The sequence below is a fragment of the Misgurnus anguillicaudatus genome, chromosome 5 (assembly GCF_027580225.2).
Source record: "Misgurnus anguillicaudatus chromosome 5, ASM2758022v2, whole genome shotgun sequence".
NCBI lineage: Eukaryota > Metazoa > Chordata > Actinopteri > Cypriniformes > Cobitidae > Misgurnus > Misgurnus anguillicaudatus.
Window position 1 is genome coordinate 4,807,530 of NC_073341.2, and position 23,607 is coordinate 4,831,136.

Sequence of the window (23,607 nt, forward strand, 5' to 3'; positions counted from 1 at the left end):
ATGGGAGAAAAAGGTCAAGACAAGAGGAAGGCATGGATAGAGAAGAAGAAAATGGTGACATTCATAGCAGGGGTAATAAATGCAACATATGAAATCAAATCAAAAACAGAAAGGATCCAGATTATTGTTAAAGCAGCGGAACATCATCTGAATATAATTGGATTGAAATGGGAGGAGATAAATTATGAATTGAGAATGCAAGCCAGTCAAGAAATAGTATGTGGTGGAAGCTAATACTAATGGTGTTAATACTACAATGGAATGCGAGGAGTCTGATAGCTAATGGACAGGATTTTAAACGGTATGTATTAGAAAGAGAGGAAAGACCAGATGTTGTGTGTATACAAGAAACGTGGTTAAAACCAAGGTTAGATTTTATATTGTATGGATATATTGCAGTAAGAAAAGACAGAAGGGAAGGTGGGGGAGGAGGATGTGTTACATTTGTAAAACAGGGTATAACATATGGAGTAATTGATGAAAGTGAAAAGAGTAAGCAAGAATGTGTAATAGTGAAGATATTGGCAAGAAATAAAGAAATTATAATAATTAATTATTATAATCCATGTCAAAGGTTAGAACTAAAAGAACTAGAGGAAATAGGAAGTCAGAATAGTGGTAGTATTGTGTGGTGTGGTGATTTTAATGGGCATAATACATTGTGGGGTGGTGAAAGAACAGATAGTAATGGACAGATAATAGAAAAGTTAGCAGATGAGATGAATTTAGTGTGTTTAAATGATGGTAGGGGCACAAGAATAGATCTCAAGACGGGAAAAGAGTCTATTCTTGATTTAACATTGGTGTCAAGTAGTATAGCAGCAAAGTGTAATTGGACAGTATATCAAGAAGGAACAATAGACCCCTTCAAAGTTTGTAAACATTGAATGACTATCGGGTGCGCGCGCAGCAAGGGGTCAAACTGTTCATACCATCCAGGCTTTATAATGTAATCTAACAGGGCTGAAAAATTATGACTTACCTCAAATGAAGTGAACACAACAAACACAAGCCTCTTTGATATTTGCATTGTTCCAGTCTGCACGTTAATTGCTTGCAGCTGCAGATGTTGTATTTTTTTGTTTTTGAGATTCTGCATGAATCGCGAAAACTTAACGAAAGACCTGGTGCGATTTTCACAACCCACGACGTAAGTAAGATATCAACCAAACAGATTTTATGTGTAAAACACGTAAACACAGTTAATTAAACATTATTTAAACACTTTTTAGAGGAGCTGATAAAAACATACCTCTCATTGCAGTAACATTTAGCGAACGAGAGAAAACCGGAAATTACGTCAGCTCTACCCTCACATTTATACAGACAATTTCTACTTAAGATTTTATACACATAAACAATTTCACCAGAAAAGAGAACTAACCCAATAACAAAGAAATACATATTGCATATGTAAAAAGAAATAAAATAAAAAGATAACTATCACGCTTGTGGTCACATGACCATTGATCACAGTGCAATTTTCAAAATAAAAGTCTCTTGCGTGTTAGTGCCATTATTTATAATAATAATAAATGTAAATAATAATAATAATAAATAATCTAGTGTAACAACATTACACTCGCCACATTCACCCCCACTGTTTTACACTAGATTATTGGACAACCCACTTCTAGACATATTAGCGTAGTCACTTCACATAAACCACCTTTGGTTATACAGCTTTGAAGCTATCTCATTAAAGATTCAGACAGACCGAGGGTAGCTAATCCCCAAACTATCATTTGAAAAACCATGCCATATACATAGTCACCATAATGACTTACACTAACAGTCACTTTGTATGCTTATTCTCTTAAGCAAATTCATGTGTTATAAACCCAAAAAGGTTATTCCACCAATCAAATTAACAGGTGTACATTCAATCAAATACACTTAAAAACAATACAAAAAAAAATTACACTTCCAGAACAGGACAAACTCTTTGAGTTGACATAGTTTGTATTAATCTACTCACAGGTTTAATCAATCTACCAAATCTGGTCCGTGTTGTCTGCTGTTCACTAGATTCCCCTACATTGCGACAAGAATATGTCGTAACTTGAGATAGACCCACAGGCATCTCACTCACTATTGCAGAAACATCACAGACATGATCGACAACAGGCATTACAGTTTGGGATACAGAGTCTTCAGTCTGAACATCAGATACAAGTGATTTCTCATCATTTGACACAACAGACAAAGACACTAAAGTACTGGACATTCTTTTAGAAATGTCCTGACACACTGCCCCTTCAATCTGGTCGTTTTGACGCTCTACTTCAAGATCAGAAATATCATGTTCACTACTGTGAATAACATCATCTCTCAGTTCACCACTCTCCATCCTTGAAACTACATCTAGATCAGCAATCCATTGAGAAGTCCTGTCTACAGTTTCACTTTTCTGAAGGTCAGTACTTCATGAATCACAGATTGAACTCAAATCACATTGTGAACTCACTGAATCCCCCCAAGCTGGCAATGGTAAAAAGTTTACCGGCATTAAAAGATTCCGGTGTACAGTTTTGACACGACCATTAATAGGGTGACGAATCTTGTATGTTTTCAAAGAACTGTTCTTACTCACAACAATGTACACTGTGCTTTCCCAACGGTCTGCTAATTTTCTTTTACCTTTTTCCCCTTTGTTCGCCAGCAGGACTCTATCTCCCAACTCTAATGAATGACCCTTGCACTTGCGATTATAATGTTCAGCCTGTTTGCTCTGCTGCTGACGTGCATTCTGTTGTGCAAGTGACATTGCATCCCTTAAGTCCTTACCCAGAGACTGGACATATTTACTCACATCTACAGTCCCCCCATCCAAAATAACATTCTCAAATAAAACATCTACTGGCAATCTCGGGGTACGACCAAACATCAAAAAGAATGGTGGGTAGCCAGTAGTCTCATGCCTGGTACAATTGTATGAAAAAGTCAGTGTGTTCAACATTTGAGGCCAATTAGCTTTAGACCTTGCAGGCAAGGACCGTATCATGTCACCAAGGGTACGATTAAACCGTTCAGTTTGACCATTACCCATAGGGTGGTAGGGTGTGGTATGAGATTTGAAAACACCTGATAAACTCAACAGCTCTGCAATAAGAGAACTCTCAAAGTTTGCACCCTGATCCGAATGGATTCGAGCTGGGAACCCATATACACAAAAGAAGTTGTTCCACAGAACACGGGCGACAGACTTTGCAGTTTGATTCGGGCAAACGTATGCACATGCAAGTTTTGTAAAATGGTCGGTTATTACCAACACATCAACTGACTTGTTATTGACATACTCAGCCGTCCAGAAATCGATACAAACCAACTCTAATGGTGCTGTTGAAGTTATAGATACAAGTGGTGCTCTAGCCTGAGGCTCAGGAGTTTTACTCAACACACATCTCTTGCATTGTGACACATACAGTTTCACGTCTTTTTCCATGGAGTTCCAGTAGAATCTCTGTCTCGCCAGCCAAAGAGTGCGGTGCTGGCCCTGATGGCCAGCTTCATCATGCACCCCATTTAGGACCAGACCTCTTAAAACTGTCGGCACAACATACTGATAAGATTTTTTCTTGGTTGCAGGATTTTTAGACACACGGTAAAGTATACCTAACCTGAATGTAAATTTGCCCCACTGTCTGAGTGTTCGTATAGTTTCTTTTGACTCATTAACCTTTTCTCTCCTAGAAGGACGTCTAGCTCGCTCCACAAAGAATCTCACCCTACTAATCACTGGATCAAGACATTGCTTTTCGAGCAGCTCATCATGGGTAAGTTTATTGAGTGGGCACTGTGCCTCTTCCTCAAACCCCTTCAAATGTTGAACATATGTGACTGCTCTAGCTGCTGCACCTTCCTCCCAGTGACAATGAGAACGAAACACAGCTGACATCTCCTCACAGGACACTTTCCCCGGAGTAAGACTCTGAACCAGGTTAGTCACTTCGTGACACTTCTGTGTCTCAGACATGTTCTCAACAACCTCCTCTTTTGTACGTTCACAGGACAAATGAAACATACCCTGTACCTGCTCAACCCTAAGCGTCTCTGCCTCATGTCTCAATATGTCATATGGTGTTCTGGTCAGCCTATGTAGAATCCTGGAAGCAGCGAAAGGCTCTCTACTCAACGCATCGGCTACAACGTTTTTCGATCCAGGTATGTATAGTATGTCAAATTCAAAAGGGGCCAGCTTCGCAACCCATCTCTGTTCGCAGGCATCAAGTTTCGGTTTGGTCAAGATATACTTGAGCGGGTTATTATCTGTCCAAACCGTAAACCTGTGCCCGCGAAGCCAATGGCTGAATTTATCACAAATGGCCCATTTCATGGCCAAAAATTCAAGCCTATGAGCCGGGTACTTGGACTGAGCATGATTAAGTGACTTTGATGCAAAGACGATTGGCCTCGCAATGGCATGACCTTCCTGAACTTGGGAAAATACAGCCCCAAGTCCACTCGTCGAAGCATCAACTGACAGTAAAAATAATTTAGAAAAGTCAGGGTGAGCCAGTAGGACTTGATCTACCAGCACAGTCTTAAGATTCTCGAACGCCTCTCTACACTCATCGGTCCAGTCATTAGGAGTGAGCTTTCGGACAGTTCCCAACCTTTTTCCCACACCCCTCCCTTTTCTAGGTCTTTTCTGACCAGACATCAACTGAAAGAGAGGCTTTGCAATCATGGAACAATTTTCAATGAAATGTTGATAGTATATGACCATACCCAAAAAATCATGGAACAATTTTCAATGAAATGTTGATAGTATATGACCATACCCAAAAATGACCTGATTTTCCCCACAGACGGGGTAACACCATCAACTTCCATCAAATCTTTCTCAGACACATTCACGATAGCCTCTACCTTCATAGGATCACTGGCCACTCCATCCTGTGAGATAATGTGACCCAAGAATTTGACTGATCTCCGCAAAAACCTACACTTGGCTGGTGAAAGTTTCAAGTTGTGATCTCGGAGATGTTGAAACACTACCTCGAGTCTCTGAAACTTTCTTCCTCAGTCTTACCAAAAACTAACAGATCGTCCAGGTAACATAACAAACTCGTGAAATTTTGGTCACCGAAAATAGTCAGCATCATCCTCATGAATGTACCAGGACTGTTGCAGAGCCCTTGAGGTAAGCGGTTAAATTCATGTAAACCAAGAGGAGAACTGAAAGCTGTAAATTTCTTATCTTCCTCATGTAAGGGGACGTTGTAGTACCCCGATGTCAAATCCATTGTACAAAAGAAAGTATTCCCTCCCAACGCCGCCAGAACATCTGCTTGGTGAGGGAGAGGATGTGCGTCCCTCACCGTACGAGCGTTAAGCCACCTAAAGTCAGTGCACAACCGTAAATCATCATCCTCATGAATGTACCAGGACTGTTGCAGAGCCCTTGAGGTAAGCGGTTAAATTCATGTAAACCAAGAGGAGAACTGAAAGCTGTAAATTTCTTATCTTCCTCATGTAAGGGGACGTTGTAGTACCCCGATGTCAAATCCATTGTACAAAAGAAAGTATTCCCTCCCAACGCCGCCAGAACATCTGCTTGGTGAGGGAGAGGATGTGCGTCCCTCACCGTACGGGCGTTAAGCCACCTAAAGTCAGTGCACAACCGTAAATCACCGTTCTTTTTCCAAACTAACACTAACGGTGATGCAAACTCACTGGTCGATTTCCTGATTATTTCCATCTGTTCCATCTCATCAAGTGTTTCCCTCAATTTCTGATAGTGAGCCGGGGACACTCAGCGATACGGTAACCGTAAAGGTTTGTCATCGGTCAACCGAATACGGTGACAAAACCCCTTAGCCTCACCGCAATCCAACGAGTGCCTAGAGAAAACGCACTCATATTTCTTTATCAGATCAATGAGCTTGTTTCTCCAAAAAGGCGACACTTCACAGTCATTTAAATTTAAGTCTTTGAGACCCAGCTCATCCAAACCAATGTCACTGAAGTGCTTAGCACCTGTCACTGAGCTCTTCACGGATAAACTACCACAAGAACTGCCACTGCCCATGGCTACATTCTGGAAAACACTCTGTCCCTGCACATGATCAAAATCTTCCAGAGCAATGCATGGGTAAACATCAGCCAATTTTGCATTTTTGCGCAGCACAATTTCAGAGTTAGTTGGGTTTATCATTTTCACCGGGAGCCAACCATCACCCCATAAAGGAGAGATTACTCTACCGATAAGCACATTACGATGGACGCAGCGAGAGGTACTCGGTTCAATCACAACAGTGCTGCCCACTGAAAGTTTTAGCCCCGGTGGCAGACGACCCCAGACAAGGTGTTCACTCATAGGTTGCAAAACCACAGCAGATTTAGACTTTAAAGTGCCAACCTTGTCAGGGATAGTACCACCCCTCCACCTCTCAATGCTTGAAAGCATATGAAGAAACTGACTGTCTTCAGTATGATTTGATTGATCTGGTTTATTCAAAACTTTCCAGAATCCCTCATTTGATTTCATTTCTCTGATCAGAGGTTTCAACACATTGGTACTAGGGGTGGCACGGTTCTCGAAACCCTCGGTTCGGTTCGTATCACGGTTCTATGGTCACGGTTCTCGGTTCAGTACGGTTCTTGTTGTTATTTTTTTAACACTCCAAAAATGTATTATCTTATTAATTATCCATAATTTAAGATACAGTATTAAAAAAAGTTATCATGTAATCATGCACAAACTGAATTTGACTTTAAGCACATTATTGGGAACATCCCTGAGGAAAGCCAGGCGAGATTTTGACACAGCGAGAGGAAAGACATTGATGATTTCAACATGCTTTTCATTTATTTGGCAAAAAAGAGAATGTATATTGCCATCTACATGAACTTTGTGTGCATTTTTAGCACACAAAGATAAATTGCATTTATCAAAATGCCAACTTCAGTGTAGCTTTAAGATTTATCACTGAGAGGCTGCTTAAATACTGCAGAGAGAATATGTGAACGAGAGAGAAACATAACATTTACACCTGTAATATTTAAATCCGTCTCTTTTGTCCACTTTTGACCACTTCTGTCCCGATTACTTTAAGGGGCAGTTTATGAAATAAGATCGCGCAACTTTCACACGCTAGCAAAATGAAATTACGCGGAAATCAGCCGCTTTTGTTTTATCAACGAAAGGCTAAAAATAGCGCTGAATACGAAAAGACGTAAAACAGTGTTCATTACCTCAGATTAGATAAATGGTCGGAGAGAAGGCTGTCGCGTGTGGCTGTATCTATTGTTTTATTTCCGCTGTCATCATAGGTAACATGAAATAAAAAATGTTTCCACACACCAAACTTATACGACGCTGGCGCATCCTCCAACTGTGGGCAGACTTCTTTTTCTCTCCCTTTTGCCATTTCTACACGTAACATGACCGGCAGCACTCACTCTCCACACTAGTCACCTCTTCTTTCGCGCTATTCGCGAAAGGCGAACACGTTATCTGAGGTCACATACAGGGACCGAGGCTACATACATTGCGCATGCCATGAACCGTTGAACCGTACGACACACACGCGCTCCGAACCGAGACAAGCGAACCGAACGGTTCGGATTTTTGTCATGAACCGTGCCACCCCTAATTGGTACCAATGATAAGCTGGTCCACTTGTCCACTCACGACAAGGACTGGTACACTAAAAGTAAATCCATACACGTCAAGTTTCAGTTCACACATACCTTCAGGACTAGTCTGTTTCCCACCGCACCCAACCAAGACAATGTCAGATGGGGGAAACAACTCATGTTCCAGGACTCCAGCTTCTCTCAGTTGTGGTACCACATTAGCACTCAAAGTAGTCGCCATAGAGCCACTGTCCAGCATTCCTTTAAGACAAACTTTGTCCTGTACTAAAACACTGGTATAAAACAGACTGTCATTCTGCATTGACTGAATAGTATTTTGAAAAATTACAGTTTTATCTTTGCTCACACTCTCACAATAAAATGAATACACTGATTCAGCATCAACATCCAAGGAGGAACTGTCATTATGCCCCACATTGCCCTCCCCCCAATGGAGGCTCTCTAGTTTCCCTGGGCAAGACCTTCTCACAATTAAAGCTCATATGCCCCGAAGAAAAACACTTAAAGCAGAGATTATACATCTTGCAGTGAGCAGTGGTACTGTGATCTTTGCTGGTACAAACTCTACATTCACGGCCCTGTTTGTTAGAATTCTTGGGCCAACCATCACGTACAGATTGAGCATTGCAAACAAGAGCCTTTTCCAGCATGGTAAGAACTTTGTCCAAAGTGTTATTATCGGCTGCTGGTATGGCTGTTTCTGATTTATGAGGAGACAGAGAAGTTGTATCATTAATGGGCTCCAAAACCCTGACTGTTTGTTGGCATGCAACTTGTTTTTTCACTTTCTGTTCCCTAAGCATCTCATCTAATCTCTCTTGGACCTCCGAAGCTGTCCACGACTGTGTCGGTTTGCTTTTGAACACGATAGACAGTTCCTTATCAGGGCAATTTCGAATAAACATTACAGCCAATTCTCTGCTACGATTTTCTAAAGTTCTGCCCTCCTCTCTAAGGCTTTGCTCAGCCACCTCAGCTGCTTTGTTTAACCTTATCCAATAATCCAGAGGGCTCTCATTGGAGTAAGGTTTTACAGAGTAGAAATCGGCATTCCTGAGCTACTGGAATCACTAAAATGGTGTCTCAATACTGTGAACACAGCATCTACAGTTGGAGTAACTGTTCTGTTGCTCAGCTAGACCTTTATAATGTCCCTGGCCCTGCCCATTAGTCTGTTCATTACTTCTTCAACCCTTTCAGATCCAACCACTTCCTTTTTGTTTAAGTACACTCGCATCAGTTCTTCCCACTCAATCATGGAACATTTATCTGTACCATCTCCACGATAATAAGGTGGTGCAGTTATCTCAGACTTCAGTACTAAGTTTAACTTAGAAGCATCAATAATGGTTGCATTCAGCATCTTAGTGTCAAAAAGGTTACCGTTTGCTTCAAAACAACCACTAGATGGCATACTAGGATGTCTAGTTTGCAACAAACTGTCCCTGATAGCTTCACCAATTTCAGATCCAATTTGTCTGATGAGGTTACTCATGTCATTAGGTAGCACCGATTCATTTTTGGTATGCTCCGGGCTACCAGGTTTTGGTATTGGACTACAGCTTAATTCAGTTCTGGCATTTAACGAGCCTAGTATCCCACCCCTCCCAGTGCTTGCATACTCAGGACCCATAAACTGAAAACCTCTGTCAGGTGTGGTTAGCAGCACACTCCTCCCTCTACCAGCCATCATGCTGTGCTCAAATGTGAACCTTTCATCTGCCATAACGAAGACCCTCAATTTTACATAAACATACAAAAAAATGAATTTCAAAAATCAAAAGTCCTTAAAGACAAATGTCCATATGTTTGATTGTCTTTTCAGAAAGAATTGTCCCTTCAAAAGAGAAAGTCAGAGTCCAAACCAGTCACAGATGAGCCGTTCCAGCCACGCAGATTGGCGATGATATAACCACAGTCCCAGAAAACGATCAAACTTGCAGCATCCCGGGCGGCCAGCTACCAGCAAACCAAACGACGGGTCACTGGCACCATTTTGTAGTGGGTTTTCTTCTGCGTTGTGTATAATAAAAGAGACCTCACACCAAAATACAGTCGTCATCTGGTTTACTCTTTAGTTGTCTTTGTGACAGTATAACAAAGACCATCAGGTAACAGGATGATATCTGACTTAGCAGTGCCTCTCATTGCAGTAACATTTAGCGAACGAGAGAGAACCGGAAATTTTTACATACAATAGCAATTATAAAAACAATTACAATTGTAGTATCAGAAGAAAATACAGGAAAAGAAATCAATACCAACTTATAATATGAGAAAGAAGAAAATACAGAAAGAGACATCAATACTAAAATGATCCATTTACATACCTGTGTGAAAGTATAACAAAGACCATCAGGTAACAGGATGATATCTGACTTAGCAGTGCCTGTCAATCATCACATACTGTTACAATGTATATTTATGTACACCAAACACACTCAAATCTCAAAATGGATCATTAAAGCTCCACTGTGTAATTTTTTAAAGTTAATTCTTAGCAAAAACACATGTTTTCTTTCAAAAGTATGCGCTCATTCATGTGTAATTACTTCCACCCCACTAATCAAAGTATTCTCGTAAGTGTAGAGTCTGCTATTTAAAATACATACCGTCGAATCGCTCTATGGCTGAATCCATGTTGTGCCTCCATCTTTGAAATACATTCGCCGACGAGGGACATTCCTGAAATTCAAGCTCCGCCTTTCGCGCTTTCATGCTGGCCGCTAGCTGAAGCCTCCCGAGGTTGCATGTGTAGGCGGTATACGTCATCAAGACAGTCTTATTTCGGAATATTAACAATTATAAAGCTGACAATTATTCTTAATTAATTGTAAATTGATGTAATATGCTTATGACTTGCGAATGTAATGCTAAGTACATTTAAATAAACCAGGCTTGATGACGTATGCAGCCCGGATATGCGACATGCGTAGACTGAATCTTTCGGATTTTACAACAGCCGCACGCCGAGATAAACCTGTGATCTAATGCTTTGATTGGAAAGCCTGTTGAAGACATATTTTCGAGGACATTAAAACAAGTCGCCAAGGAAGCGAAACGGGGATTTAAAACAACAACGCGACAGGAAAAACATCAAGACCAAAGTCAATATTGGAGTTAGTTTTCCAAGATGGGGCTCAATGGACAGTGACGTTGCTACTTTCTATCTTCTCCACAGGTAATTCAGCATATTTGTTTACATCTATATACAGTCTATGTTGTAAACTTGAAGTTTTATAGTTCCTTGGCTAACTATAGCATGGTTATGCAGTTAGTGTAAACACGCATGTGGTTTAATGTGTTCAAACAGCCACACGCCGTCTCTCCGCCCATTTATGTAATCTGAGGTACTGAGATAAATGTTTTTTATCTTTTCTGATCTCTAGCACAAACACACGGTGACAGCCCTATTTTTAGCCTTTCATTGATAAAACGCCACTGATCTTTTGTTTCATTTTACAAGCGTGTGAAAGTTGTGTGATCTTATTTCACCAATATCAGAGAAAGCTCTTACATATTCACGGACATGTAACATTTACTTAAAACATAAGCATTGGACTCTGACATAATATTAGTTTCGTGTCCATTTAAACCTGTCATTTCTCCCGCTCATGATTAAATGACAGGAGAGGGACTCGTCCACAGACCATCTCCTCAGTAATCTGGAGAGAAGCGGTCGAAAATGGACAAAAAGAGACGGATTTAAACACCAAGTGTAAACGTGATGTGTCTCTCTCGTCCACTTGTGATCTGATCGACGAAAACACATCTTAATACCAAGTTTAACAGCCCCTGTGATAATTTTCCTCGCGTCAATGAAAAAGTGTCTAAGCTACGTTTATGGTTGCTTTTTGTATGTGATTTTAAGCGGACATATCATGACAATCAGACTTTTTACATGTTTAACATAAATCTGTGTGCTTTGACGGATCACAGGCAAAGGACATTGCAAATTGTTAATTTGTTTCATTGCTTTTGCTTTAGCTACTGGAAGCCATGATAACCTTGGCATGACAGGGCCACCGTACTAGTTAAAACACGTTCCGAATGGGGGGGGGGGCTAGAAAGTAATATTCAGTTGGTTGTCATATAGAATTTTACAGCTAGATGGGAGTAGATCCTACACAGTGGGGCTTTAAAGAAAGACAGATAGATAGAAATTTACACACTCAAATGTATATCTCATAACACATAAAACTTTTAACACTGTTTTACCGAAATATGCTTCATTAATGTAATGAAATTCAGCAACATACTACACGTGTGTAATGAAATTCAGCAACATACTACACGTGCGCAATGGCGGCCAAACTAACTAACCCAATAACAAAAAAAAAATATATTGTATATGTAAAAAGAAATAATAATAAAATGATAACTATCACACTTGTGGTCACATGACCATTGATCACAGTGCAATTTTCCAAATAAAAGTCTTTTGCGTGTTAGTGCCATTATTTATAATAATAATATAAATAATAATAATAAATAATCTAGTGTAACAACATAACACTCGCCACACTATGGAAGAGAGGAAGAAATATTGAACATGTAGTTAGGAAGTTGCAAGATGGTATCAGCCAAGTGGAAAAATAGGGTGATGAATGGGGCTTTAAATTTTCAGTTGAAAAGACTAAGGTAGTATTTTTAACAAGGAAAAACGTAGGAGAATACCAGTTAAAGCTGTATGGGAACAACTTCACCCAGTCACCCAGGTACTTTGCTACTCCGCAGCGCGTGGATACCCGCCGGACTAAAATAATCCGAAAATAAACACTTATTATATGTGTACCATGGTGATTCATTATAAGACAAAAACACGGCTTGAAAGATTGATTCGTGATGTACTCGCTCATTATAAACATAACGTAAACATTTTGTAAGATTTGAACAAAAAAGTTGCATCACAACACTTTTAACTGATTCTCACTCTGCATGTGTTTCACGCTGAATGACGGACGGGCTAAGCGATGCATGTACAGAGAAGTAGAAGATGCTGAAGCACCCCTAAAAAGGGGCTAGCCTCGCCCATGAATTAGATTATGGATGTATAGCGTATGGGTCAGCATCGAAGACTGCATTAAGAGAACTAGATATAATCTAAGCTCGAGCTTTAAGAATTTGTATTGGAGCAGTAAGTTATAACGTATTAATCCACGTAACATTAAGTTAACTAACATTAAGTAACAGCTCCCAAATGCACACTACAGGTGTGTGAAAATAGTTTGGACATCCAAAGTTATCTTAAAAGGTACTAGTTATACTAATCGATAACAATAATAAACTTAACACCAAGAAGAAGAATTTTAGCTGCAAGGTTTTTCGTCTGCCTAGCCCTCTTCACTGCGAAGTTGTTCGTGGGACTGCACTACAAATTCTGGTCGTCTGTGCGGTTTTAAAATGATATCGGTGCTGTCCACCTTCACCATGTCAGAGTCTGGGAAATAAAACAGACCATAGCTAGGAAGCGACATGATGTCCGTGTTGTGCCGTGTCGGAAAATCGCGTTCGCAGTTCGCACGCCGTCTGCAACATGGACTTTCAAATGACAGTCTGTGATTGGACAATTAGCTACAAAGTCCATTTGAAATACTTGGCTCTAATTGGTGAAAAAGAAAAACACAGTGACGCCAAAAAACAAGTACTACAACGTATATTGATACAGTTAAATTATTTTCGTTACTGTCGCCTGGAATGCTTCTGGCACTAAAGTGAGAGCAATGAAGAAATACAAATCATACCTGAATTCACAAGTTAATGACATTCCAAGAACTACAGATTATCGCATTAAAAAGCTGGGTACAAAGAATAAAGAGGTAATGTTTTTTTCAATTACACTATTATTAAGTTAAATGTATTTTCCTGAATTGTTTTGTATCAAGATCTGCCAAAAATGTTATATATTAGTTTGCCTGCTGTATAAGAATTACAGCATGCTTGTATTGTCTGTGACATACAGGGTGTGAAACATCTTTTTTTCTTTCTTTACAGAACATACATCCACATGGTTACAAAAACTATGTGTGCTTTAATGGTTCTGAATTACCAAGAACAACTGAATACAGGAGAAGGAAAACACTGGTAATATTGTTTTTGAGTTTATGGTTAGATGAAACATAAAAGTGTTGTAAAACCTGATTTTTTTATCATTATTTAGTAATGGTGTGACGAGATTAAATATGTATCGCAAAAATAATTATGTCACGAGATTTCTCGGGGAGGTGTAATGCTGGCCGTTTCTCCAACAAAAGGCTGCATCCTTTGGAGGTTGCATTTTTTAGACTGCATACTTCATAAAGACTGTCTTATTCATAGGTGTGACATACGCACGCATACACACACACATACATAAAATGAAATACAGTTGAAATATAATTTGAGCTCAAAATTGATAGATCTGAGTGGCCAATCGTCAATCTGCGTGGGCAAGTGCCACCCTGACCATTATATAGCCTTGCCACTGTATCAGACTAAACAAAATCAGTCACTTTGTGCATTTAAAGGTAAATATATCAGTGTGGTGCATTTTGAGAGTAATAATAAGTGACTGGATCTATGAGGATTTTTATGTTTTTGTTAATAAATTTGTGCTCTTTTAGTAAAATCTTTGGTTGCATATGGTAATAATAATAAGGCACACAAGCCACATACACAACTTGATAAATGAGATTTGCCATTGGTCAAAACATGTTTAATGTTTAAAGAATAATTAGTGGGGGCATTTAATACAGATTAATTTACAACATTTGAACGCTGAATTTAAAGTGGATACTGTTACATTAAACTTACTTCATTCAAATGTTGTGACTTTCTGGAAAGGCAGTCAAGTGCATTTGTCACAGTCGAGCTATGCGTTTCACACACACACGCACACGGGCAAACCAGATCCATGAATGTGTTTGTTTGTCATTATATTATTCTGTAATCGCAAGATTCACAAACCATTAAGAGGAGCAAATACAGGCCTGTGTTCGTCAGGATGACGTTGGATCCGATTCGCGCATATGCGTGCGTTAACGTAAGTGATTACAGAATAATAATGCAAGCAAACGTTTTGACACAAACACAACTTTATATTGATATTGCGAGACAGCATTTCACCTCGACGAGAAATCTGATATTTACATTACTGGCATAGCCTGATTTAAAACGGACAGTTTTGTCAAAGCAGCAAACACCTGTCTGGTTCTCTTAATTTTGCTGTTTGTCTCTGCCTATTCCTTCTATCCATGCCCAGCGCCACTGATTTAAGTCCTTTATATATAAGGTCATCTTACCTAGGCTAGGCTTCATTTACTTAATCTTCATCCTGCTGACAACGTTAACTTGTTGTGACTTTTTCGCGGCCGCGCGACATCTGTAGCTGGATTTCATCCGCACCTCAAAGACCCCTCCCTATTCTACTTCTGATTGGCTAGTTTGTTAGTTTGGTTGAGAGTGAAAGATGTGTTTCTCTCATTCTATTTGTAGGCAAACGCATTATTTTTTTTTTAATTCGCAGCCGAGCCAACACCACACGCCGGAGATCCGACTGCAAGCTCTTTGGTGAGCTCTGCTTTGAATGAAGTTCCATCGTGACAAATAAATAAACTACTTGCGGAGTGATATGAGGTCATTTATAACGGTGCCTTGCAACACCCCCCCCCCCACACACACACACATACACACACAAAAAAATTGGATTTGCATGATTCAGGAAAGCCTCATTTTCAGGTCGGAAAAGCCGGAATTCCGGATTTATCCGGAAGAATCACACCCCTGCTTATTACAGAATATTAACAATTATACCGTTTACTATTATATTAAGTTAATCGTATAAATTGTTGTAATATGCTTATGACTTGCGAATGTAATGCTCAGTTAACTGAAATAAACCAGGCTTAATGATGTATGCAGCCTGCAAATGCGACCTCTGGAGGATGCAGCCTTTTGTTGGAGAAACGGTCACTGTCAGCATAAATTTAAGTTTTGGGTAAACCTTTTCCAGTGCAGTGTGCATGCATTATATTCAGTCTTTTACTGCGTCTGCTTTTGTGTTTGGGCTTCCAATAATGTTCGTCTACGTGTGCGATTGTCTGTTGATCAGTGTCAGAAGTGTCTTAGCAGAATAAACCCTCACTCAGAGTTTACATGATTTTATCTTTGCATGTTCTTGATCAAGAATAAAAGTGGCTATTATAATTTCTGTTGTAACAAATTGGACAAATATTAAAGATTTAAATGGATTTAAACATTGTTTGGTTAAAAGGGGCCAAAGTTTAGATTCTAAAGTGAAAGTAACAAAAGCGGGTCCGTTAGGGCTCCCTGCAGGCATTTGTTATAATAGATAATGCTGGTTTTTATTACAAAAGCTACTTATTACTGTGTTTACTTGTTTTGATACTTTATTTGAACAAATGATTATTGCATCGTCATTATTATGTAAATATTATTATTATTTAAAGGTTATTGCTAAATTGGGTCTATTTTTATTACCAAAAATATCAAAATACTTCATTATCAATTAGCAAAATAATTGTTAGGGACAGTCCTAGATTACTTAAAACATTTTTAAAAATGTGATTTCAGTTTCCCCATTCATTTCTTTTATCATTGAGGATTTCTTAAAAAATTTAAAAAAATCTTGTCTCGTTCTTGTGAACCTAATCTCGTGTCTCGTCTCGTAGATTAAGTGTCTGGTCACACCCCTGTTATTACTACTAAGTACTACATATCTAAGTTCTACATTTCTTTTTTAATCATTAATAATCCAGAAGCAGTTTTTTTTACTTAATCCCCTAACGAAATGATTCTAACACCAACTTGGTATGTTATAGCTCTCCATTAATTTGAATAACAATGAGGCCACCAAGGAAAATGATAGTGTCCACTATACTCAGTGTCCAATACCAGCAAAGAGATACAAAATGGAAAACCAAGTGCAGGAAGTGGTTGAGTGGGTAGGTAAAATGCTGTGTGGACATATGTTATTCATTTATAATGTTATTCACACATAATATATATCAGAGGTGGAAAGTAACGAATTACATTTAGTTTTTTTGTGTATTTTTAAAATCTGTACTTATACTTTTACTGAAGTATGTTTTATTTAAAGTATTGTACTTCGCTACATTTTAAATCATATCCGTTACTGAGTAAAAAAATATTTTAAAAAGCAAGGTGATAAAGACGCGCAACAGATGTAAATGGGCGGGGCCCGGGGGAACGCGCAAAAAGAACCATGGAGACGGACGAGACAGGCGCGCGCTAATGCAGACCCGCAGTTCAAATCTTATGAAAGAAACCCCTGGTCATATTTAAGCGACCACTTTCCACTGACGCGAAGTGAGTGTTTCATTTCTATGAAAGGTAGGATTCATGCTCTTAAGTACGAAATTGCACGTCGCGTTTTTAATACCATGCGCATTATCTTCCGAGGTCTAGCAGCTTCCCGTCAAGTCAAACACAACTTCAAAACGTCCTCGAGAATGCGCAGGTCATTAGATATTGCAGAGAGAGAGAGAGCGAGAGAGAGAGCGCGAGAGAGAGAGAGAGAAAGAGAGAGAGAGAGAGAGAGAGAGAAGAATAAAGGTGACATCAGTTCCCCAGGTCAGGGAAGTACGAAGATAATAAACGTGTCAAATGTATATAGACATGGCACTCATCTCATTATATGCTCATTTAAACTATATATAGTTTAATAAAATAATGTGTTACCAGCAATACATCAATTACAACCTTACTATAGTGATTGTATTTACAAGCTGCTGACCACCTTCAAAAGTGCATAACTCACGTGTAAAAATCATTAAACAATTCCATAAATGTTTCTTACTTTAAAAAAGCTTTTTATTTTATTAACTTTATGTTATTGCACTTTAATTGTAAAGATGTTCCTTCAATTAAAAACAACTAGTTTGAGATGTATATTCCCTTGTCGTTTTTGAACTATACTAGAATCCTCCACCTCTTCCCGCTGTAAAAAAAAGTAACTTTTACTCTGAGTAAAGTTAAAATGACTTACTTTTTACTTTTACTTGAGTAGATTTTTAGACAAGTAACTTTACTTTTACTTAAGTAAAATATTATTAAAGTAACTTTACTTTTTTTTTTAAACATTCTCTTTATTGGTTTTTTGCATTGGCACAAAGAAAAATTTCAACAATATTCACTTTGCAGATACAGTATACAATACTATTCTTTCATATGTAAGTAAATTATATTTGAGTACAGGTAATAATATAGAGGAGAAAGAAAGAGAGAAGGGGAAAAAAAAAGGAAAAAAAAAAGAAGGGGGGGATCATGGGATCAGGGTTCAATTATTGCTGTCTTATTAAAGTAATTAATAAACGGTTCCCATACTGCATAAAAGTTATCAGTCTTGTTTTTTAAAGAAAATCTAATCTTTTCGAGCTGAAGGTGGTACATAATATCTTTAACCAGGACAGAGCAACGAGGTGGATTTTTCTGTTTCCAATTAAGCAAAATCAGTCTGCGTGCTAGGAGTGTAATAACACCAAGAGAGCTCCAAGAGAGCTCCATACTGTCACTACTAGTAAAGTAACTTTACTTTTACTTGAGTACAATATTTTATTACTTTTTCCACCTCTGGTATATATATATATATATATATATATATATATATATATATATATATATATATATATATATATATATATATATATATATATCATGTAGACTGAACATTTATTAAACTTTGTTTGGTATAGAGTGTTAATGAAGAGAATGATGATGAAAGAAGGCTGTCTTTTGAGGAAAACCTGTGCCAGTCTCCTGAGAGACATCATGAAGAAGCAAACGTACATCAGGTAAATATATTATTATTAATATATTATATTAACTAAAACTAAAAATATTTTTAAGATGCCATTAAACAGACATCTATCATGTAGATTGAACATTTATTAAAATTTGTTTGGTATAGAGTGTTAATGAAGAGAATGAAGATGAAAGAAGGCTGTCTTTTGAGGAAAACCTGGCATAATGAAGAAGCAAAGGTACATCAGGTGAATATATTATTTGTTGCTATCATCATCAACAATTCACATACAGTATGTGGCTAGATTGATTCTGTCAAACTAATGTCACAACAAATACACAAATTAAGTATTGGAATTGTTAAAGTGTTATAGGTTCTTTTTGTATGTATTATAACAAATCTATTCAACAGACAATTCGGGACAGCACTGGTATGGTTTGTGGGGGACACCATGACCATGTAACTGATTTGCAACCATCTGAAATACCGCACCTGAAACAAGCTCAAACTCCAAATTCATCACAGGTATTGTCATAAAATATTCATGGTGTGGTTTTATGAGTTGCAGCCGTGATATAAATGACATTGAAATTAAAGGAATCTAATTATAATGCTTTAATTATTACAATTCATAAGTAGGACATGATGTTGAGAGGACAAACATGTTATGCCCTTTCAATTGGTTAATAATTATAAAAATCACAAAGAACAAAAGCATTGTTTCACGGTCTATTTATAATTTTCCATGACTTAATTGTTTCATAGCGGTTTGTTTTTCTTTTTGCAAGATTTAAAGAAAGTATAAACCAATTCATTTTGGTCTGGAACCAAAATAGTTTCTTTAGAAATGTAAGATCACTGTTTCTAGTTACTAATCTGTTTGTTTAATTGTATTTGTCTTCTTTTAGGGATCAGAAGATGATGAGCTTCTTTACCCAGGAGCATCTATCTCCAGAGGGCAAAGTCTGCTGCTTTTGATGTCCTTTCTTTTGCGACACAACCTCACAGGGACAGCTCTTGAAGACCTCCTCAAATTGTTTAATGTACATTTTCCAGGATCGGTGCCAGCTACTTCTTACCTTTTTAATAAAACTTATGGGCAGTACGGACAATATGAATCACACTTTTACTGTTCAGGATGGACCAACTATATAGGTAAGGTTAATGGTCAGACACAGTGTTCTGTATGTCACATGACATTTGAAGCAGACATAAATTTGAAAAAAGCGTCTTATTTTCTGGTTTTAAAATTATCTAGTCAAATTAAGGACATTCTGGAAAATTCCAAGAATAATTTAGACAGAAAAATGTCTAATAATGGTATTATAAATGACATACATTCTGGAATAGAGTATGAAAAGCTAATCAGGAGTGGTAAAATTAGCAAAGAGGATGTGAGTTTACTGTGGAACTGTGATGGTATCCCAGTTTTCAAGAGCTCTAAGTGTCAGTTATGGCCTGTTCAGTGCCAGATCATTGAACTGGATCCAAAAGAACGAAAAAATAATATCTGCATACCATGTATTTGGTTTGGAGAGAAGAAACCCAACATGGCAACTCTGTTAACTCCATTTGTTGATGAGCTTCAAGAACTGGAGCAAAATGGAATACAATGGACGGACAAACAGAACCAGCAACATTCCTCTAAGGTGCATGCCCTGATCTGTAGTTCAGATTCAGTGGCTCGCCCCCAAATTCGAAACACAAAACAGTTTAATGGCACATATGGCTGTGACTTTTGTTATCATAAGGGTGGGGGTTCATACTCTTACATGTATCCTGAACCTGCTCTCAGATGTGAAACTGAGCATTTTCAGCATGCTATGGCTGCAACTCCTAAGCAGCCGGTAATGGGAGTGAAAGGTCCCTCTCCTTTGATGAAGCTATCAAACTTTCAGATGGTTAATGGATTTGTGCCTGAATATCAGCACAGTGTTTGCCTAGGAGTGACACGGCAGCTAATGGCATTATGGTTGGATTCCACTAACCATGACAAACCATAGTACATTGACACCAAAACTGAGATCATTGATAGCCAGTGCTTGGTGGTGTTCTTTCCAAGAAATACTGGAACCATCTTTTCCTTCTTGTTTTTGGTATTTATACTTTGGTTCAGGAAAATATACAAGTGGTTGAGATTGATAGAGCAGAGAAAGCACTGAAGAAATTTGTTATGGAATTTGAGAAGTTGTATGGCAAGGAAAACATGACATTTAATGTGCACTTGATGACACACATTTCTGCAAGTGTGAGAAACTGGGGACCTCTGTGGGCTACATCCACCTTTTCTGTTGAGTCTTTTAATGGTACGCTCTTAAAGTTCTTTAATGGAACCACTCATGTCCAACAACAGATAGTCCAGAAATTCCTCAAATGGAGAGACCTCACAATCAAGGCTGACAAGGGCATGAATAATGCCAAAGACACAGCCAAAAAACTGTTCTATGATATGCAGCACAGCAAGCAAGAGACGGCTAAATCAGCACACATGTCAGAGAATGTTAGGGTTTTTGGTAATTCTCATTCAGTGACCATGCCAGTACGGCACAGGCTTGCTATTGAAGATCTTTTTGGTGTCAAGGTACAGCAAGGGCTGTATTATGATCGTTTTCTTATTGGGGGTGTACTTTATCAAACAGAAAGTAACACAAGGCTTCAAAAAAGAAAAAACTCAGTTGTAGAATTACCTGATGGCACATTATGCAAGACTCTTGATTGTGGCATTCAAACCTGAAGGTTGTAATGCACCAATGAGTTGTGTTTTGGTTAAGGAGCTTTGCAGGACTAGAAAAATGCTTTGTAGGGATCTTGACCTTAAAATTTGTTCAAAGTTTATTCATGAAGTTAAAGAGTCAAATACTGTTTATGCAGTGCATACACAGTCTTTGAAACAAAAATGTGTGATGATTGAGTTGAAAGACACAATTTATGTCATAGCTCTGCCAAATAACATTGAAAGGGACTGAAATGATTGCCGTTGTCTTAATGAAAGGCTTGAATTAATAAACTGCATATGTAAAATGCTTTATAAACAGCACTTTGTCACTATGGAACTTAGTATATAACTAAATGGTAAGATTTAAGTTTTGTTTGTTTTGGATTTTATTGTACTGTATGTGTAACTAATCTTTTATATTCATGTGTGCAAGTACTGGTTCAGATGTGAGTTTTAAGTTGATTGTTTAAGCTACCTTATTATTGAAAGACATAGGGCCCTATCTTGCACTCAGCGCAATTGACTTTGTCAGTGACGCATGTATCATTTCGTATTTTGCACCGGCGCACAGCAGGTTTTTCCCTCCACAGACGCACGTCGGCAAACTAGGGAATGAACTTGCGCTCCCTGGGCGGTTCAGCGCAAAAAAAGGAGGCGTGTTCCGGCGCAAACCATCCTTGATGCTATTTTGCAGTTTCAAAAAACAATTGCGCTACTAACAAAAAAAAAACTAGTCTAAAGTCAGTGGTGCGTTGCGCGTAGTTCATTATGCTATTTTAAGGGCGCATGCTTGACCATAATGTATAGCGTGCATTGCTTATCTAATCTACACAGATGCAACAGTTATATTTGCAAATCATAAATTGTTACAATAAAAAATATTAACACATGAGATAAGGGAAATCATAGTGGTAAGCATTGTGGTAATAGTTTTTATTTATTGTGTGGCTGCGTTAAAAAAATTCTCATGCAAATAACGATTAAAATATTTTCATAAGTTTGTTGTGTGGCTGTATTACGTTTATTTTATGTAAATAATAATTAAAATGTTTTCATAAGAAACCTTAATGTATATGAACTTGATTTGTAAGTGTACTTTGGGGTTGGACCTTTCTTGCGTTTCCGATTTCAAAGCAAACCCTTTCAGTGGTGAGGGTGTACGCAGCGATGTCCTCTGCTGGCGTCAGGTCATGTGTAGAGGCAGATCCACCTCCCGTTACACGCCGTGCCCGATTTATGCTGGCAAGCTTGGGATTCCCCCGTCTCCTGATATCATTGTAGCGGATGCCAGCTGATGAGACAATTGTGGCTATATTTCCTTTCACGCCTGTTTAACCGACGCTGATTTGTGCGGGTTTCTCCCAAGTCCCATCCCCATACAAAACAACTTCTCTGTCTTTGACTGCTCTTACAAGAACGGAGGTCTCCTCGGCTGTGAACCACTCCTGGCGTGCGCCTGGTAAATCCATCATTATAATAGCAACCCGCCATGGAACTTGCGCCCTTGCGTTTAAAGGGAATGTTGGATAGTGTTCTGATTGGTTTATTTGACGTTACGCCCAAACCACACCTATGAATAATGAACCTACTTCAGACTAACCCCTTATTGATTTGCGCCTCGCGCAAGAGTCATTTCTCCCGCTGGGAAAATAGCAACAGCGCCCAAGATCCGCCCACAAAGTCACTTGCGCTTTGCACTTGTGTTTCAGATCGTTAAAATAGGGCCCATAATGTTAAAAAAACTGTAAAATGTTACTGCTTAAACTTATAATTTTATCCTGTAAAAAACAAATAACTTGTTTGGAGTGAAATGTAGATATTCTAGCACATTTCTGGCAAATAGAGTATTTGGGTAACTAATGCACATTTACATAATATGTTTTTAAAGTGCAATAAAATGACTTTTTAATTGTCCCAAAAACCATAATGTATGTTTGTGTAAACCAAAAATATGTTTGTGTTTTGTATATTTCTTTAAATAATTACACGTATATTTATTACCAACGTTCTTCTACTACGCTTTTTAGAAATAAAAGAAAAATGTGTTAAAATTTAGCATATTTCTTAAAAGTGTATTTAAGCATATATTTATTACCAGTGTACTTCTAGTACCCTTAATATAAATACATTAAAAATATACTTAAGTTAAGCATAATTCTTAAAAATATAATAAAGCATGTATTTATTACCAGAGTACTCCTCGGGTATACTTTAAAAAAAATATGTTAAAATGCAATTTAACATATTTTTAATACACTTCAAATAAGTATGTTGAAAATACAAATGTATTATAAACATACTATTTGTATTTTAAGTATATTTTAAATACATTAAATACTACGTCTTTTTGACCTGGGAATAGTCATCTGCGCTTTGCGATGTACATTGTGAACAAATATCTGTGTCCCTCAGAAAAGGCTTTGTAAAAGGAGACGGGCCGACTACCAAAACACACTTACAGCCAATCAGCAGTGAGGAGCGTGTCTTCTAACTGTCATCCTTGCCGGGTTGCGTATGTGTGGGG

The 23,607-nt window shown here is 38.2% G+C and overlaps 1 protein-coding gene across 1 annotated transcript; it reads left to right on the top strand.

Moving 5' to 3' along the window:
- Positions 1-18,778: 18,778 nt before the first annotated feature.
- Positions 18,779-22,197, top strand: LOC129413370 (uncharacterized). The gene is made up of 2 exons (XM_073867337.1): positions 18,779-18,892; positions 19,276-22,197. The coding sequence occupies exons 1-2, from the start codon at positions 18,800-18,802 to the stop codon at positions 20,368-20,370; spliced, it is 1,188 nt and encodes a 395-aa protein (XP_073723438.1). The 5' UTR covers positions 18,779-18,799; the 3' UTR covers positions 20,371-22,197.
- Positions 22,198-23,607: the final 1,410 nt, after the last annotated feature.

Bases quoted from the DNA above. Each gene is read 5' to 3' on its own strand.
- LOC129413370 (XM_073867337.1), top strand. From the start codon at position 18,800: ATGGTTTGTGGGGGACACCATGACCATGTAACTGATTTGCAACCATCT. The intron at 18,893-19,275 runs GTATTGTCATAA...GTCTTCTTTTAG, and splicing joins AAACTCCAAATTCATCACAG to GGATCAGAAGATGATGAGCT.